Source organism: Notothenia coriiceps, unplaced genomic scaffold, assembly GCF_000735185.1.
Source record: "Notothenia coriiceps isolate Sejong01 unplaced genomic scaffold, NC01 NC01_scaffold00000666, whole genome shotgun sequence".
Classification (NCBI taxonomy): domain Eukaryota; kingdom Metazoa; phylum Chordata; class Actinopteri; order Perciformes; family Nototheniidae; genus Notothenia; species Notothenia coriiceps.
Window position 1 is genome coordinate 97,377 of NW_011333367.1, and position 19,824 is coordinate 117,200.

The 19,824-nt window shown below is 40.2% G+C and overlaps 2 protein-coding genes across 2 annotated transcripts in view; both read left to right on the top strand.

Annotated features, from left to right (window-relative positions):
• The first annotated feature begins 1,084 nt into the window (after positions 1 to 1,084).
• On the top strand, positions 1,085 to 4,552 carry exosc2 (exosome component 2). Its single transcript, XM_010783831.1, has 9 exons — positions 1,085 to 1,259; positions 1,644 to 1,745; positions 1,844 to 1,889; positions 2,013 to 2,102; positions 2,202 to 2,267; positions 2,361 to 2,429; positions 2,745 to 2,921; positions 3,161 to 3,289; positions 3,943 to 4,552. The coding sequence occupies exons 1-9, from the start codon at positions 1,138 to 1,140 to the stop codon at positions 4,021 to 4,023; spliced, it is 882 nt and encodes a 293-aa protein (XP_010782133.1). The 5' UTR covers positions 1,085 to 1,137; the 3' UTR covers positions 4,024 to 4,552.
• Positions 4,553 to 5,161: 609 nt separating this feature from the next.
• Positions 5,162 to 19,824, top strand: part of abl1 (c-abl oncogene 1, non-receptor tyrosine kinase) — a 33,653-nt gene continuing 18,990 nt past the window's right edge. Inside the window, 2 exon segments of the mRNA XM_010783841.1 lie at positions 5,162 to 5,693; positions 6,416 to 6,797. Of these exon segments, the coding sequence (XP_010782143.1) occupies positions 6,671 to 6,797 (127 nt within the window). The 5' untranslated portion in view covers positions 5,162 to 5,693; positions 6,416 to 6,670.

The window sequence follows — 19,824 nt, forward strand, 5'->3', positions numbered from 1 at the left end:
GTTGTATTCTACTATTATCCTTGTTTGTCTGTAAATACATGTTTAGACATCACAGATGACAAACATATCATACATAAGTATCATACTCATGGATGCAATCAACTTAAAACTGCTGCACAGAGTATTTTTTTCAAAGTATAAGTAAAACTAAAACAATAACCTTTACCATGATTAACATTGTTGCATTACACTTCATGTTCTTTGACGTTTTACCTGTTGAAAATGCCTCCTTATGGCTTGTATTCATGTATTGCTTTTATATCTGAAGGCAAAGAAACACATGGGCTTTGCAGAATGTGAAAGAAAACTAAATCTGCAATCCTAAGACCACACATGAGGTATGCAGAGTTTCAATAGCTGTTTCCCAGGAGCAGTTTAATATAGGTTTGTAATTGCAAAGCCAATTTCTGATTACACCGAAGGGAAAACTAGGCCCTAAACCATGGATAGTCATTTTTGAGATGTTAAAATGAACAATATATGATCCGGACTAACTGCTGTTTTTCTAAATTGAACAGTTAAAATACTTTGGAGGACAGGAGCACTGAACGGGTATACTGTATTGCCAGGATGAAGACTAAATGTTTGTATTATTTGCTTTTTCATTGACCAAAAACAATTATAATATGCCCCTGTTACGTGCCGTAGTGTTTGTGTGGGTGTGTGTGTCTTTCTCTCTCTCCCTCTGATTCCCCAGGTGCAGCCTGATTGTCCCCAGGTGCAGCCTCTCCCCAGGTGCTCCTAATTCTCCAATCAGGGCCTCCATATAGGACATGAGGAGGGTTGCAGTCGTTCTCTGGTTGCCAACAACCAGAGACAATACATCATGTATTTTTTAGATGCCCGGATTATAACAGACAAAGAGTCATTCTGAAAACTGCACTGGAACAACTCAACATCAAGTACATGGATTTCAAGGCAATATATGAAAGTAAATCAAGAAATGAAGCAAACAAGCTGATCTTCAAATTCCTCAAAAGCACTGGTCTGAGGACAAGGATTTAGTATGAACATTTAATAACTCAACAGTAGGTGGCGATATATGCTCCAAGTGGAAGCGATTCGCCATTAAAGAGAAGAAGAAGAAGAAGAACAAGAGAGGGAAGTAAACGAAGAAGAAGCAAAAAAAGAAGAAGCATGGCTGCTGATATGAGATTGCCAACTATTCAGAAACCAGTGTCGCTAACATTTTCTGCTTTTGACCGAAAAGATCTAGTCGTCCCGGGCGATGTTATCACTTCAGACACCGGCTTCATGAGGTAGGCATCTGGGTGTAGCACCGGTGGTGTGACCAGCTGCTGTGTATGATGGCCTCAACATGTTGTCATGGAGGGAAATCAACTACCGTTAAAATGGGCTTGATTATCTTGGAAAATGAAAAGTAGATTTTATGTTGATTGACCATCAGCAGCAGCATCTTAATGCAGGCTGCACTAGCATTGTCTACCTTAAAATGTAAAGACATTTAAAAATGGATGAGTTATTGGTTGTACTCTTGCCCTAATCATATTTGTTTAGCTGTTTTTATGGAAGATGTATAAGTCTTATCTATCATCACCAGTAATGAGTGTTCATCCTCACAGCAGTTCAGGATGACATAAAAAGTTTAATGTAACTTTCTCCACATTGTCATTTATCCTCAGGGGACATGGTACCTATGTTGATGAAGAGAAGCTGACTGCTTCAGTTGCTGGAGAGGTGCAGAGAGTAGACAAGCTGATCTGTGTCAAACCACTAAAGACCAGGTAAATTATCAAATGGATACTCTGAAACGTTTACTGGTTTTACAAGTTGTAACAGAAGTTGTGTGACTATATTTTGGTTGTATATCATTGAATTTCAGATTCAACGGTGAGGTTGGAGATGTGGTGGTTGGCAGAATCACAGAGGTAAACACTGCCGCCACATCTCTTTTAATATACGATGCCGGACATTTTAAATGTATCCTAAAATATATATATTTTCTAGCCAATATTCTAACTAAGATTTGTGTGTTTTGATGATATGTATAGGTACAACAGAAACGGTGGAAGGTGGAAACCAACTCCCGTCTGGACTCTGTTCTCTTGTTGTCATCTGTCAATCTGCCTGGAGGAGAGCTGGTGAGCTGCTAAAAAACAAAATCACTGGGAGAAGTGATTTGTGTACTTCACAGCAAACTGAACAATGCCTCTTTTTAATCTCTGATTTTCTGTTTTTAGAGGAGACGATCTGCAGAAGATGAGCTCACCATGAGGGAATACCTTCAGGAGGGCGATCTCATCAGTGTAAGTCACAGTGAAATATAATCTTTAATTTGCTGCTTTGTCTAACTATTCTCACTTATCATTTTATTGTTGCTTTTTTTCTATGCTTTTTAGGCAGAGGTGCAGTCCGTCTTCTCAGATGGAGCCCTATCACTTCATACCCGTAGTTTAAAGTATGGAAAAGTAAGTTATGCCAGTGTACACAGAGTAAAGATGTTGTTATACCCCAAAATAATGGTTCACTTTGCTCTTTGACTCATTGTATGTGGTTCAATCAAACAAATCAGAATGTAAACAATGGGCAAGGACACTCGTGGGGGTGGACAATGCTATCACAGATGGGGCTTGCAGACTTTGGAATTCCGAAATATGCACATTTCCACAATGTCATTAGTTTCTCAGCTATTACACAATTGAATACAAATCAAAGGTAGTTATACTATTTCCTCTTTCCTAATTTGACCTAATATCCTGTTTTCTACTTTCTCTGCCCATCAGTTGGGTCAGGGAGTGCTGGTACAGCTTTCTCCTTCTCTGATCAAGAGGCAGAAAACACATTTCCACAACCTGCCATGTGGTGCATCCATGATCCTCGGGAATAACGGCTTTGTGTGGTTGTATCCCACACCGGAACAACTGGAGGAGGAGGCCGGGGGCTTCTACACCAGCCTGGAGGTGGGAACAAAATAGTATTTAATTTAGTCTCCCTAGTAAATATATTGGTCAATGAATACTTGATTTAAACAAGAAGTTAACAGCTAACCTTGTCTAATTTAGATATTGTAAAATATGGGAGTAATCTGCAACACTATTACTTAAAAAAAGAAAAGGGAAAAAAGTCTATTGTACTGCATCCAAATTCTACTCCCATGTTTGTATTAAACTTGTTTGTTTGTTTGTCCATGACCTTTCAGCCTGTCAGTGTGTCGGATCGAGAAGTGATTTCACGGTTGAGGAACTGTCTACTGGCTTTGGCTGCACAAAAGGTCCTTTTGTTTGACACCAGTGTTCTCTATTGCTACGAATCTTCAGTTCATCACCAGGTAGGAAGCAAATATTCATGCACTATGTCACTTATTTCAGATTAAAAAATGTTATGCGTTTCTTAATTGAGCCTGGTGTTTCCTATATCTAAAGCAATACAAATATGTGTCAATAAAGATGTGGACATTTTCCATGATATATTGTGCCATCTGGTGGCCATATTTGAGAACAACAGAAACAATTTAATTACTGTTCTTCTAAAGCACAGAAACATTTAGAGGAACAGGCATGGGTGATTTCATTGCTCTTTTTTGGCAGGGAACTGATGTCATAATAACACATTGACATAAGGCAAATATTTGATAATGCAACATTTTCTCTTTTGCTAATATCCCGAGATAACCAAGCCCAAATAATGTTTCTGGTCAACTGAAGTAGAAAATATTGCTAAAGGCTTTTCTTTTTGGTCTGTCTCTGTAACCAAAAACAAAAATGTAGCTAAGGTGCTAATGTCATTGAAATATTTACTGCATTCAAAAATGTGAGAATAAATGTGCATTATGCATAATTGTGCTGGTTGGTTTTAAGTTGTGATTTCTTCTTGTTACATTTTATAATAAAAGCCATTGCTATATAAATACTGTTTACCAGGATCATTTTAGTGTAATGTGTAATTGATTTATAATTTCTTTGCTTTATTCCGGCTCTGTAGGTCAAGGACATCTTGAAGCCAGAGGTGATGGAGGAGATTGTAATGTTGACGCAACAGAAGCTGTTGGATCAGGAAGGTTAAAGTGCATCAATCCTGATCATGCATCAATGTCAGGGTCACCAGTGAGGACCGATCTGGCCTTTTTTTCAAAGAACCAATCTTGTTCTGCATTTAAACAGCTCCACATGTATTTTATGTAACAAAACAGATGTTTGTTGTTTGACCGCTTATGGAAATGATGGTTATTTACTTTCTTTCTGATTTCTTCAGTATTCTGAAATCACTAGAGCCACTGTTATTACATTCTACCAAGGTATAGTGGAACCCTTTTGATAATGTTATACAAAGAATGTTGTATGCAATACATTTTCTATAAATATCAGCCCTTCTTGGTGTCGTGTAGTTTGTTGATTAAGGAAGAAAGAGAAAGGGAAACATGTCTTCATAAGAGGTTTTATTTGATGTGTTTATGCAATCCTTTCCAATTTGCAACAACCGTAATGCAGTTGCATACATGCAGTTTATCTTTAACATTTTTATTTTATGTTTATTAAGACTGTCAGCACTGACATGTTACTATTAAATGCCGGATTAACTAAACTGGGGGAAAAAGTGAGGCCAATCAGAGCATAAGTCATATTTCAAGTTTTTTTTTCTTAAATATTTGAAATATATGGGTTTGTTATAAGTACGTTTTAAAACTGAGGGGGAAAAAACCCATGTTTTACATGTCAGAGGATTTAAATCTTTCATACTCTTCCTCTTTATTGAAAAATATCTCAACATTTTGTAATTTTGATTTGATTGTTGAAGTGTTTTTCTAAACACTAGTAGTTCGAATAACTCAACCTTACACATGTGCTGCTGTAAAATGCAAAATACCCATTAATGCAGCAGTAATATTAATCCAAAAATATAAAATTGTAATACATTGATAAGGACCATTTTACTTCACACTTAATGGTGTTACTTTCCATTTTTAAGCACATTGATCATAAGGTAATTTTTACTAAAGTTTAAAGTTTTGAACGCAGGACTTTCACTTGTAGTGGAGTATTTTCACTGATTCTGATTCAAAACTTCGAATACTAGTATTTTTACCACTTCCTGGACTGGATGTGCTCTGTCCAGCTCTCCCAGCATAATACATTACCCTGGTCCCTGTACTAGCCCACGCACGCATGCGACGTCACACGTAGCCCCACCCACATATTTCTGTAAACCACCTTGCGTATGGAAGTATGGCGGCACCAGCGACACAACTACTCCTCGGCCAAAGTTTACTGCTCATATTTTCACGTGAGAGCGATGAATAAGTACGCAAACCGAGGGGACGGTAACGAAGAGCTCGGAGACTGTAAGCAGCGGGGAGGACTTCCAGATAGAGTCGTCGGTCTCTGGCCGGCTGAGTTTCCTCGATTTCGCTGCACCTCCTGGATTGAACTGTCTTTAGTCCGGGTACCACAGGGGAAGAAACTCCGCAAGATACGGAAGTTTGAAACAAACTGAATTATTTGGGTTTGGAAAGAGACATTGCAACGCATTTTATTGTTGTGACCAGATATGTTATTTTGAGATATTTGAGTGCACTTTCGGAACTTTATAAGCATGTTAACAGCCAACTGTTAGGTGCTCGATGAGCATTTAAGGGTCTGGCGCTGCATACCACCAGCTAACGTTGGTTAGCCTCCATGGCTACCTTCAACATTAGCTTGAGGTCGCCAGCTAACCAACAAAACACATTTTTACATGTAAGTTTCCTTCACTTGTCTTTAATTCATACGTTCTTAACTACCGTGTAAGTTTAGGATTTGTGTTAGAAGTCTGTCATTGTCACTTTAGTGCTTATTGCTTATGATTTAAATGTGAAATGCTGTTGTAGAAACTATAAGTTGCACAGGGACAATAGGGTTAATGATAACAATCGTATGCTCTTCTGCACACCAGGAATGGGTTTGATGAATATTTTTGTATCGAGCATTACTTTGTTGTCGCTTATCGGCACGAAATGTCCTGATAGTAAGTCATGTATGTAGCCCGCAGTATACTGAAGTTTACAGATGTTAGCTTGTCACTAAAGAGCTTCATTGGCATTAGAAAGAGGAAATTCAGTTCCATTACAATGATTACATCCTCTATATAACGGGGAAATGGGATTGTACATAGAAAGAAGCACAGGTAATGTAGGTGTGCTGACAAAAAAGTGGAAGTAGGGTAGTTAAAAATCCAACAGAGCATACTTTTAGTAAGTTTATTGTGCACATAGTCTTATTACAACATTCCTTAATTGGTTGTTTATTTCAATATTAGAATGCACATTATATTAAATATTATATTTGAGGGTGTTTTTGCAGTATACATTCAAGCTAGGATTAGCTTGCCACTTCTGTTTAATTTGAGTTTTTTTTGTTTAATACAATCATATCACTCTTAATTAAATCATTAATGATTCTTGTTTGTTTACCCCCTCTAGGTTACTCTGAAATGCCTTTCTTTGACCTCTGAAGCACTCAGGATCCATTAATGCATGATAAACAGAGACATACTGGAGTAATACGGATCTGCATAGGTGACCCCCATCACCCACACTCCAAGAGAGGACGGACTGAGCCAGGGAAAAGAGTTCCTGTCTTCTCCCGATCCCGTCCCTGCCTGGTGGCAAACTGTTGACAGTGAGCAACTGAGTCCAGCTCGGAGAGTCCCGGCTGCGGCCTGGCACCGTGCCCTTATGGGGCAGCAGCCGGGGAAGTTTGTAGGGGACCAGAGGAGACCTAGTCTGCCGGCCTTCATCAAGGGTGGAAGGAGAGAGTCCTCACGCCATGGGATCCAGCCCTGTAACGTGTTTGCTGTGCACGGTAAGAACACAAATACCTACTTAGACCTTTGATAGGTCACTTGTCTGTGACAGCAAATGTGTTCGAAAGTAATCAAATGCATTGTGTGTGTCTGTAATGAGAATTTAGGGATTTAAAATTGCATCCTTGGAGCATCATGTGCCTTCACAGGACAAGAAACAAATACTCAGATACCTTTCGGTCTCAGGATTCCCCTTGTCTCTCTGCAACATAACATTTCAACAAAGTAAACCATAGTACTGGCTAGAGTAAACCATTGCACGTGGAATACAAGGTGCAGGAGATGTAAGGATGCATCATTCAAAATTGCAGGAGTACTGTTGCCTCAACATTATTATGGGTGCATCAATGAGAATGCAAATTGCCAGCTGAATAAAAATTGCAATATCACATTTACATTTAATAATACATGCATCCATAAAGCTACTCTGACCCTTGGGAAAATATAATGAATATGTCACTTGACTGGTTAATAGTCTTGTAATGCTAAATAACAACTCATGACTAACTGCTGCTAACATTGCTGTCTTTAAACACGGATGTAATGTTTGGTAAATTGCATTCTCTATGGTATTATCACTTGGTGTCTCTTGCATGGTAAACTGATAGACAGATGAGTTGGCCTCCGTGTGATGGCTCAGTGAGAGTCATACAAGCTCTGCAGCACTGTGGCATTGTTGGAAATATGTTGAACTCGTCACTGGCTGACTATCTTAAATGAATTAAACAATCTGTAGAGCAGCTATTTTTCAAAAAGCATCATGTTAAAAGTACAATCTGCATTGGATGGATATTTGCTGTTAATACATCAATTCTGTTTACTTTTGATAAGACTTTACTGATTTAATCTGGAGATCGCTATGCTGATGGTCATGCTTGATATGACTTATCTCCCTTAACAATCATTAAACCTTTATGAAAGTGTAATTTAAATGAGCGAAGGCATGCTCTTGTTATAAATCCTTACAAAAGAATAATACAGTAAGTTATAACTTTATCAACAGAAAATGTAGCTTAAAGTGGACCCAGCATGCTATATTTGAAACATATATTGTAGGGCCATACCTATACCAAACAGATGCAAGGGCTGATTCTGTGAGAAGTCTTCTTTGCTGCTTTCGTGGCAGACTACAGCGCCAGCTACAGGCCTGGCATATGTACTACAGTGTCTCCAGCGCTTTCGAACGGCAATGGCCGTGGCTGTCTCCTCCTGATGGGTGGAGAGTTGCCCATATAGGCGGAGCTCCTTGTTTCTGACGTCAGAGATATTTCAAATCTGGATCAGTCTGTATCAGATCTGTTGCAGTCCCGTTTTTAGAGATTTGGGTATGGAGGAAAAGAGAGAGGGTTGTGTTTTCTGACACTCGGTGAGTTCCCTGCCACACCGGGGACACATATTCATGTATAAAAGACGTACAAAAGTGCATTTTGCATGATAGGTCCCCTTTAAATTAGGTAATTCTCTCCTCCAGGCAATTATGTATAGGTTGCTCAAAAGTTACTCAGTTTGCAAAGTCTTGATTTTGGCTTGCCTCACCTCGGCTAGCTTCTCAATCACAGAGTGAGTCTTGTGGGGGAAAGTGCATTTAGGTTGTGCACTGTGTGGCATACAGATATGGACAGAGGACATTACAGGACAGTTTTGAGCAATGAAAACACAGTAAAGATTATTCTGTTCCTGTCCTAACCCCTATTCCTACTTAACTTTCCTCAGGAACACAGGAAGCAGTCTGATGAATCCACATTGTCTCCTCCTGTGTCTTATATAGTGTCAATAAAGTGTTGATTGGTCAGCAAACATAGAGGCTGTGTCCAAAATCCAGACTGCAACCAACCCTTTTTTTATTCAACAGTTTTTTCTTGACATTTTTCGCTTTATCATTCGCCTCAGTGTACAAATGGGGCCAGAGAGAGAAGAATGTGACATGAAACAGAAGTCCCCAGGCTGCAATTGAATGCTGAAAATGTATACAAAATATATTCATCAATGCAGAATAAACTTTCGTACAGAAGCTTCAGTTCAGAAAAATGTATACATCAGTTTAAAAATAGCTTTTTTTAAATGATCACTTACTATTGAATCGGATGCATGCCTTGCAGCGAGCTAACTGATACGTTTAGCAAAAGTGTCTGTCAGGCAGAGAAGGCCTTGACGGGAATTATTTTTGCTGACAATTGTTGCATAACACAGAGGGGGACAAGACTGGGGAAAATCGGAAAAACAGAACGAAGGCCTGTGCCGGTAAATGGATTGAATTTGGCAAAGGGTCAGTGACATGGGGCGTGCATGTTTTCTTTTCTTGCCCCTTTCCGCGTGTGATGAGCACTTTAGACGAGGAGAGGGGATGTGAGTCATAGTGTACGAGGAGGGCAATATCAACACATGGTTTTACATCTATGTTTTCTTTTCTTCCTGGTGAGCCCAAGCTAGTTAACACGGGGCTAGCCAGCGCCATGCTGCTTCTCAGCAGGCAGGCTCAGACCTCTGCATGCGGCCGCCTGTGAGAGAGACGGAGGCAGTGAAGGGCAAGCAAAGACCTGTTTGTGCTTTTGGCTCGTCTGTGTACTGTACACTGGAGAGGTATAATCTCACTGCCTAGCTAGCACAGATCAGAAGAATCCAGCAGGGTCGAATATTTCTCAAACCAAAACTCTCACACTTCATTGTTTTTCTGTGTGTGGCTCAGATAACTGATTATGTCCTTAGATTGGCCATTGAATCATGGACTGGTTTACAAGCTGCAGTAGGTTACCAGGCCTGTTTCAGAAACAAGTCTTAGCACAACAGCACAGACTTGATGACATCCTTTGAGTCTTATTTTCTTTTGTGTATAATGTTAACTTGTAGATACAACAATACAAGCTGGATTAACAATATGGGTGTTTAGCTGTGGCCATTGCTGTTTCCAGCCTCATACTTCTAACCCATCACAGTCCCCCTGCTTTTACTCCTACTGCTATTTATTAAATGTGTTACTTTATTATTTGCCCCTTTTTGTTAGTTTGGTTGGTCATGGTTTGTTCACCATGTAAAGCAGCCTTGGGTCCCTTGAAAGACGCTATACAAATGTCATCTATTATTATTATATGTACACTTCTTGCTGTAGCCACACTGGGGCCTTTTCGTATGAAAGTCAGGGAGTCAAAAAAAGAAAGAAATATAATAATTATAACAACAACAAAAACGTTGTAAGTATGATAACTGTCAGCATTAGAGTTGTTTTAATAGTCAGATATTGGTCTACTTATTATTAGACTTCGTAAAGTTAAATTTGTTCTGTCAAATATGCACCTCCATCCTTCCTCCCTTTATTTGAGCATGCAGGACATGGACTTGTTTGTTGAAGTATTTAACAAAGAAACTATGCTTTTCCTGCCATCCCCTCAAAAGGGCTGACTGAGTAAAGAGGAGGGTTGGGAGGTTGGAGGGTTCAGATGGAAGAGGATCACAACAACATTGTCTGATTTAGAAGTACCTTAGTAATTGCTGAGCCCATTTCAAATTTGGTGGTTACAAGTATTTGTGAGTTCAATGTATTTTTTTAAGGGTACATTGCAGTCTTGACCTATGTACAACGTTTTTTTTTTTTTTTAATAAAAGTTACGATTTCCCATCAGCCATTGTATGCCAGAATAATTACACATTAGTGGTCACAATCCAACAATATGATTAAAGGTGGGGTAGGTAATTTTGGAGAAACCAGCTCGAGTGTGCTAGAATTTGAAAATACACAGCCGGAAAAAATCTGCCACTTCGTTACAGAGCCCCTCCTCCAACACACACGAACGAGCACATGACCAATAAGGGCACGAGATAAGTTTGTGCACAGATGGAAAGCTGACAGGCAGGTAGGCCATCCAGTTATTTTAGCCGGGCCGGCTAAAATGATTGGTCGTGCTTTTTACAGTACTACGGCTTCCACAGATGACATTATTTTCATGGATTTTTTGTCAAAGCACTTCAGATATTCATTGCTATCGAGATGTTAAGAGCATTCCATGGAATATAACAAAAAGTGTATCTCGAGCCGGTTTCTCCTTCTTCTTCCTTTAAGTCTTACTTATTCTCTTTTACTTTATTTGTGTGTATATTATGTATATTTCCTAGCCATGGCCCAGAAATGCAGTCCCACAATAAAATGGGTGCCCTCAGTTAACCCCTATTTTTAACTGAACAAATACTCAAAAACACAGAGATTGACACTCAGGGCGACGTTTTTAGAACATCGTTTTTGTACTTGTTCTCTGGCAATCTTTAATTGAAATGAAAATGCTGCCATGTTTGAATTCCTCTCAGTTTAGAGGCCAGTCATCCATATTAAACAGATACGCTGCATCATACCCCCCACATTATAGACTCATGGTTGCACATTGTATTTCACAGTTAGTTTAACAGTAACCTAGAAATTGGACATCCAAGAAGTGCATTGATACATTTTCATCTCTAAGCAAATGCTTTCCTGAACATTGACCAGTTATAGATTAGCAGCGTTTAACGTAAACCACGTTTCGAACATGCATTGTATCATTAAATGTTTGCAAGAGACTAGTTTTGAGTCATCCTGTTTTTGTCCATAAAATGTGCCATTGTATTCAGCTTCACTTATTAGTTTTAGTCCCTCTAAACTACTGAAAAGCAACAACAGCTGGAAACAGTGTAAGGTTTTAACAGGCGGCTGTTCTGGCATGTGATTGGCCACTGATTGCCCCTGTTGTCTCTAATGCTTACTCCGGCCCACTTTCATTCGTAGACAACAAAAAGAGAGCAGTGCCAACCTGTGGTCATCAGCCAGACAACAGAAAATGTCGGGACCTCAGGCATGTTGCTTCTTGCTTGGATAAGTTTCAATATGGTCACAACAGGACTTTTCTCTTCCTTCCCATAAGCTTCACCCCACAATTTGTCCCTGTTTGACGCCTGCAGGCTAGACTGGCAAAGCATCAAGTATGTACAAGGCACATTACAATGTGGGGATGAAGAAAGATGACACCCCGCTTGTTCATTGTCTTTATCTGCTCATTTCTATTCAGGGTCAGGCTGGAGCAGTATGTGCAAGGCAGAAAACAGGAAAACACAGCACACCGGTTAACATTGTGTCCCTAAATAACAAACCGATTGACTCGCATGTCTGTGGAGCACATAAAAGGGGAAACTGGAAAATATGTGAACATAGGGACCTCCTGCTGCTCTATATAGTAAGGCTTTAGCCCGTGCCCCACATTCTCAGTTCAAATCTGGCTATCGTTGCATGTTATCCCCTATTCCTCATCTTTTCTTTCATCTCTCTATTCTTATTTCTAAAAAAACACTTTCAACCGGCTACTAAGACTATGGATGATAGTGTGTGTTCCAGCAGCATATAAATATATATATTTAAAGCTAGTTTCAAGATTTATCAGACGTCATGTTAACGTCTAGATACATATGAAATGGCTTTCATTTTTTTTTTAGTACTGGTTAACGTTCCTTGTTGTTTTTTTAGTTTGTTCTTTAAGGGTTAGACCGTCTAACGGTTAACCCCTCCTCTCATGAAGCCTTTCAGTGACATCATTTGATTTGTGTGTGTGTGTTTTTCCTGCAGCAGCTGCATTCAGCATTCATGCAGTAAGTGAATCCATTTCTCTTTTAGTCTGTCTGGCTCTTTCTTGGCTGAAGCCCGAGGAATCTATACAGTCTACACACCAAATCTCCTCCCGTGATCCCTATGGTTGTGAAGACGGGAGGAGGGAGTCTCTCTCTGTGTGTGTGTGTGTGTGTGTGTGCACACCCACGTACATACCCAGGCAGCAGGCGCCTCATAGTAATGCTCATTTAGGACAGCTGTTAGGCCCCTGGTGGCTTGTCCTTCATCGTGGCTGGTCATGTCTCCAGACTAATAGGCACACACACACACACACACACACACACACACACACACACACACACACACACACACACACACACACACACACACACACACACACACACACACACACACACACCCTTGTGTAACTTTAAAACCAAAATACTCCTCTATCTAATCTTCTTCGTACTTCATCTTGATAGTGCTTTGATTGTCTTTGGTGATGGTATTCTGACAAGGTTGTCTGCAAAGTTAAGTGTTGATGACAAAATGTGTCAAGGGGGAATGTGTGTGTGGGACACATGTGTCCCTTACCGGATGACACCTTGCTGATAAGTATGTGTTTTCCCCCTCTCATCAAGTTTTGACCACCTGGAAAGGAGTCCCCTTTAGTACCACCCTAGCTGATGACTGGTCAAAACAGCTGTGATTATAAATCAAGGCAGTCTACTGTGTGTCACGATTTCTCTCTTTTTGAACTCTTATAGTGAAGTTTCACAAGGAGCTGAATTACAAGCTAATGGCATTAAAGGGCCGGTTAATCCTGTTTAAATCTGACATGGTAAACATGAATCACATAGTTTAGGTAGTTATCCTCAAAAGCACATATAACCTTGATGTTTGCCACAGAAAACAAGAGACAGATTCATCTATTTTTGTCTGTCTTATAGTCCTGTCAATACAAGACTGGTTAACACTGAGGAGGCACAATTATGAAGGTTTTACAACTGTGCTAATGACAACTAGGTCTTTTGAAGCTAAAGCTACATTAGTCATTGTGATAAATAGATCCATACGTTCGAAATCAATGTATTATAAGACTGGAACGGACGAATGCTTTACAAATGATGTGTCGATTTTGTTTGTTGTGGCAGTATTTTCTATTGATTGCTGCCGTCCATGGTAGACATTTCGATTTTTGATTTGAAGCAAAAGAAGAGGGGATACTGACATTATGCCCTGAAACTAAAGCAGCTTAATGGCATCCAGCATTGTTTATGTTTATTATTTGTACTTCTGCTCTTTCTACAGTGACATGTCAACATGTTGCTCATTAAAGAGACCTAATGTCCAAAATGGCACCCTATATGATCAGTATGATGGGCCAATAGCTTCCTGTCCTAATGCTTCTTCATCCTCTGCCTCCCTGCATGTGATCTGTTGCACCAGAGGGGTGTTGAGTAATATTACCCATTTTACACAGAGAAAGAGAGAGAGAGTTGAACCTAGGGCAAGCCACAGCAGTGGAGTGAAGAATGCGACCTCTTGTGCATTCCTCCCTCAAATAACTGGTGCAATCCCCTTCTCTCCCTCCCTCCCTCCCTTCTTTCTTCTTCTAATGTTCTTCCTTCCTCTTTTTGTCTTTCTTTCCTTTTTGTCTCTCTCTCTCTCTCTCTCTCTCTCTCTCTCTCTTTGTCCTGCTCTCATTTTAAGGCCTTTTTATGTGCATTTTACATTTCCTAGAACAGTTTTATAGACATGGGAAACAATAGCAAAAACTAGCAACAGGCTAAAAGAATGAAAATCAGCAGACAATGGAGCACAGAAAAACAGTAAACAATATAAGCAGCAAGCGTTGGTCACATTGTTTTAGAGGATTTTAAGCAGAATGAATTCATGTGATTATGGTTACATGGGGGTTATGACGTTTTAAATCGTTTTTCAGCTATCATCAACTAGTGGATGCTATGAATGGTTGAAATCTAGCTGCCCTGTGTTAGCTGTCATGTTGCATTATGCTGTACTCAGTTTTACAAAAACAGATGTGTATCAAATGATGCATAGTAAACTTGTAAAAAGTGTAAAACCAGGGTTTCTCTATACATAAGGTACACAGTGTTTTGTGCAGAACAATGAAAGTGTAAGCATATCTGCTAAGAACAAACAGTCCTGTTGAGTCATCGACTCTCACCCTGGATTTTGTTATTTGGATTCACTTCACTGTGTGCAACAGTGTTGATGTTATGCAATCCAGGCTTGTGATAGCCCAGTTTCTGACAAGAAAATACTTAATGTTTTAGAACTCTTGTATACGTTTATTATTTGTTATACTGATACATTCTTTAAAATACGGCTAGTTTTTTTTTAATGTTAATTTTCTTAGCATGCATTGTCAATCCTAACCTCCCGTCAGAACAATAAGAGGCCGACCGGACGTGCACTTCCGTTTTCTCTTTGCTGTTTATCCTTCCATCCTACACATATACCGTACATACAACAACAACACTCACATGCATACAGAGAACCTCCAAGTTGGGTTAGGAATGCAGAGCAGCAGCTCTTCACCACGCGGGTCACTGCACACACACTCTCACACACACAGAAAAACACCCCCTGTTCCTTTCTCCATGCCTGAGCAGGCAGCCACAGCTCCAGACACAGCTGTTGTTTTCTCTTCAGACAACCTGCTACCTAGGATGCCAGCTCTGTCTTTTGGGTGAAACAATTCAGCCTTTTATGGGCCCTCTTGGTCAGAGAGCTTCCCCACGCAGATTACAGGATACAAGTCCAAAGGGACATTTGACACAAGAGCATTTGCCTTCTTTGAGAAAGCAGGACACCCTATCCACTTAGACATCACCCGGTCAGATGCATTATTTTGTGTTTTCTTCTCCTCACAGTCCAGTCCATACAGTACTGCTATGCTGTCTTGTCCCTTTGTGTTGTGTTAAGCTTCTCTTCATAGCGCTATAAGAGGAGGCCTGCTATGCTAGCTGCATCTGGATCCACTTAGAAACAATGAAGAACCGAAGCAGCTCCACTGCTGCGGCCCGAGAGCCTCATAGAGTCACTCCTCTGTGTATCTGTTTCTGTTTGCACCCCAATGGACATGCAGACAAATAGGGTCTTTCCACAGGCATCTAGATAACATCTCAAAGACATTTAAGGTTGATGGCCTATAAAAACAGACTCTCTTCCCTGTGTACTGTGTCTGTCTGCTCTTATTAAGGTGTAATCTGTGTATGCTGGTGAATTGATGAATAACACCCAAGGTGATAGCATTAGCTTTAGCACTAGCTGTGTCTTTCGATGGCTGTAGGATTGCAAACTAAAAACCCTACACCTTTTTTATTTTCTGCTTTCTCTTTCCCTCCTGAAACAGTTTGGCTCTCAGTGTTTCCCACAGAATTTTACTTTATTTGTGGGGGCACCCCCCCCCGGGAAAAGCCAAAGGCCCCTTAACCTATTCGGGTGGTCCATGCATCCACCCCCCCTCAAATAAGATAAGACATGCGAGTTCATGGCTACTGTAGACAACGATCTTGTTGCTCTGTGTTGCGTTGTTAATGAGTGAAACACACCGGAGTTGAGGATCCGTGGGGTTTATTCTCCCAAAAATATCATTTACAATTCAGGCATTTAGCAGACGCCTTATTCAAAAGCGACTTACAATCACCAATTACAGGGACATTAACCCTGGAGTAACCGAGGGCTAAGTGCCTTGCTCAAGGGCACACGAGTAGTGGTGTTCCAGGCAGGATTGGAATTCGCAACCTTCCGATCATCAGCCCACCTCACTATCCATTAGACCAGGGGTTCCCAAAGTGGGGGTCGCGAGACCCCGAGTGGGGGTCGCGAGATGATTACAAAATAAAAATGGAAAATGTAAAAAATATATATATTAAAAAAAATTGATAAAATTTTTTTATATATATTTTTTTTAATTATTATTAATAATAACGTTTGCATAGACATTTTCAGGGGCGGACTAGACATCTGTATAATTTCCCCGCAACGAGGCTCCCCCTTTGACAATCCACTAGCGCAGTGTTTCTCAAACTTTTTCATACCAAGGATCACTTAACCAATAAAAAACACTCATGGACCCCCGTCCCCCGTCGACAGGGGGTCGCCAGTCTCTGGCACTGTTATTTTGGGGGTCGCGGGCTGAAAAGTTTGGGAACCCCTGCATTAAACTACCAAAAAAAAAGAACAAAAAAAAGAAATTATAATAACAATTTTTTTTTTTTATGAGATCCATTTGTGGCGGACGATATTTAATTGTGCCGGCCCTCCACAAATAAATCAATGTATGGGAAACACTGGCTCTTCTTGTCTGCACACTCATAAAACAATGGAATATAAAAAAGTTTTCTTTCATTCCAGCTCACAAATTGAGTTCTGAAAATGTCTGGATTAGCACCCTCTCTTCTCACACACACAGGTTGCTATTCCTGAGTAGACCTCATTTGTCTGGGCACTCTTTCGCCTTCTTAATTTCCGCCCTTCAACACGATGATTAGTGCAGCATTTGATTCCTGACAAGTGATGAATAGCTGTGTGCATTTGACCTGGCTTTTTATTTTCTCAAAGTATGGAATTTAAACTCTCGTCTAGCATGCATACATTTCTATTCTCTGCAGGGTTTCAATATTTTTGGCACTGCATACTTTTGTCTGGGCCTACAGCCGTCTATCGTGCGGAGAAATGAGCAAAGGTTCTGCTTAGTCACCTGGTTTGTGTTGCCCTATTTTGTGTCCATGATCAAATTGTTCCTCCAGTCCTGTTCCAATAGGTCGTCTGGGTTTACCTCCCTCTGTCTCCGCTATGCGTGCTAGCAGACCTTCCCCGGGTGTCTGTATAGAAGATTGTTGTAAAGCTGAGCTGACAGTGGATTGTTAACGGGTCACCTCAAATGAGCAGGATTTGGCGAGAGAGTTTCTATGAGAACAGATACGCAAAAGCATGCACATAAAGTGGATTTCATCATAAAATGTGTTTAATGGCCTTTGGGTCAGTTACACTGTTTCCATGTAAAATGCAGTTGGAAAACCGCTCTTGACAAACCCAGAGAGAATTGGCGTAGAGAACGTCGTTTTAATTTTCTCTTCACAATAGGCTTAATATATTAAAACCATTGTATGACTGCTTCTATGTTGGATTTAGTGTTGTCCACATTAGTAACATATTACTACCTCAGGGTGACGCTAGTGCCGTTCACCTTGAACCGAAGCAGCCGACGTTTTGTTTTTAAGTGTTGCTCTCTCCCTGTGGACATCACTAAGTGGAGAATTATGTCCAAAGCCCTTAACCTCATGCGCTGGCCTGCACGCCTCTGACACCCTGACTGCATTCTCCAGAGGGCCCTGAGTAAACAGCCACGTGTGCGCACACACACACACACACACACACACACCTGGTTCCTGAGTGTCTGATATTTAAATACGCTGGACTGTTACACATTGCTGCGACTGCTGGGTTTAGGCAATGTGCAATTCAGAATTTGCTACTATTATAAACCTAACTCTGGCTTACATTTGTTATATTATAAGGGAATTTGATTAGGGTTTGCATGACTGGAGTGGGTAGGACAATAATCAAGCAGTGCTCGTCACTATCATTGTCGTATTGAAATGTAGCCTAAAGACAATATCTTCTTACCAAGCATGCATTTATCATACATGTGGAATGTTCCCTCATTGCCTTGCCACATGTCAAAATGTTCATAGCAGATGTCAGTAGCATTTAATCCTGTGGTCATATGAATTATTTGGTGGCATTGTCGCTCAGGGAATTCTGGTTAAAATTCAAAGTGTATAAAAGTAATGCCTAGTTCATAATTGATAGTTAGGATTTCATATATGATGAAATGGTTATGTGACTTGTCAAATATGGAAAATATTGATTCATGTCAACATTATTTAAATGCGATAACACCATTATAGTTTGAATTGTTTCACAGTTGCTGCCTCAAAGTTTGGGTATTCAACCTTTTCTCTGGAATCAGAAAAGCAGGAGGGGGTACTTCTTAAGGAAAAGGGCCAAAATCCATCCCGTGGGTGGATGTACGTCAGCTAACTGTTAACATACACGGCCCCGGATTATAAAACGCGAGCGAGCAATTCTCCTATGAGCTCACTTCCAAACAATGTGCTTCATGTTTCTCCATCTGCAACCTTTTTTCCTCTCGCCTCCTCCATTTTTTTTTAATAGCCACTCTCCTCTCCTCTTCCCTTCATCCTCTCCTCAACACTTTGTGACTGCGGTGAGTTAATGGGCCTTTCCCAGAGTTTGACGAAGACTGCATTTCTTCTTAATTGGCTTTTGGGGTAGTGCACGAGAGGAACACAAATGTTTGCCATACCAGCACTGCAGCGATGATGGAGGGCCTGGTGCCATGTGATTGGATGTTCACAATATTGAGGTCATTTTTTGCAAAGCAGCTGATACTGAGCTATGTTTATGAATACCCATAGATGCTAATAAAACAGTAAAATAACTTCTTCCCACACCAAGCAGACAAGCATATCACTTTGGGTAATTGATGTGTTTAGCAAGCCCATGTCAAGTCTGTAATGTCCCCGGTGATTTACAGTCTTTTGGATTCCTCACAGTTCAAAATATAAATCTTAATATTTCCCGCTAACTATCTATCTATTTAGAAAAAGTTCAGAGGACCTTTTTTAAACTTTTTTGCCTTTCCTCAATTGTTGGACCTTTCTGAATATAAGAAGTGTCAAGTGTGTAAAATTGTTTCGGACAAAAATGGATACTTGGATGAATACTAAGATGTCCCTAGTAACACTTAATGTTTCAAGATGTAAACAAAACCTGTTAAAGCTATTGCACCTTGTTATTAGTCCATTCTGCACTCCTTCATGAATTCCAATGACCACGTCAGCCAGTGATCTGGTTTGGCACTCATGCTATTTGTGTCATCATGCCAGCTTCCCATCAGTATTGAATCATCCCTTTGACTGGGCTTCTTATCTCTGGGTGATGTTTGTTAGTGAATGGAACAATATCTGTCAGTGAAACTGCTTTTTTAGTGGTTTCAATATTCAGTGGACGGACAGCCAACAATACTATAACACAAAATAACAATATCCTGATATATCAACATAAGCATATATTGCTTTCTTCGTATGCATGTATGATTTGAGAGGCAACAGTAGAGTGCTTAGGGTTATACTTTCCTTTCTTTCTCTTGAACGGCAGCTTTAGCTACTTTAACAACCCAGTCATGTTCCTCCAGAACTGCATTTCTTCAACCTGTAAACATTTCTGAATGATGAGAGGGGAAAAGTGTAGTCAAAAAGAAGAGCGAGCAGAGAAAGAGGGGGGAGGGGGGTGAAACTGTTGGAGGAGGGGCTTCTTGTATGCATCTCATGACTTCAACAGAAGGGAAGAACTTTTTTTTCTTGGGTCCATACTGAAACAAAACTCCAATCAAAGTTTCATAC

Excerpts from the sequence above, each read along its gene's own strand:
- exosc2 (XM_010783831.1), top strand. The coding sequence starts at position 1,138 with ATGGCTGCTGATATGAGATTGCCAACTATTCAGAAACCAGTGTCGCTA. Across the intron at positions 1,260-1,643 it reads TCAGACACCGGCTTCATGAG|GGGACATGGTACCTATGTTG; the intron begins GTAGGCATCTGG and ends ATTTATCCTCAG. Across the intron at positions 1,890-2,012 it reads TGGTTGGCAGAATCACAGAG|GTACAACAGAAACGGTGGAA; the intron begins GTAAACACTGCC and ends TGATATGTATAG.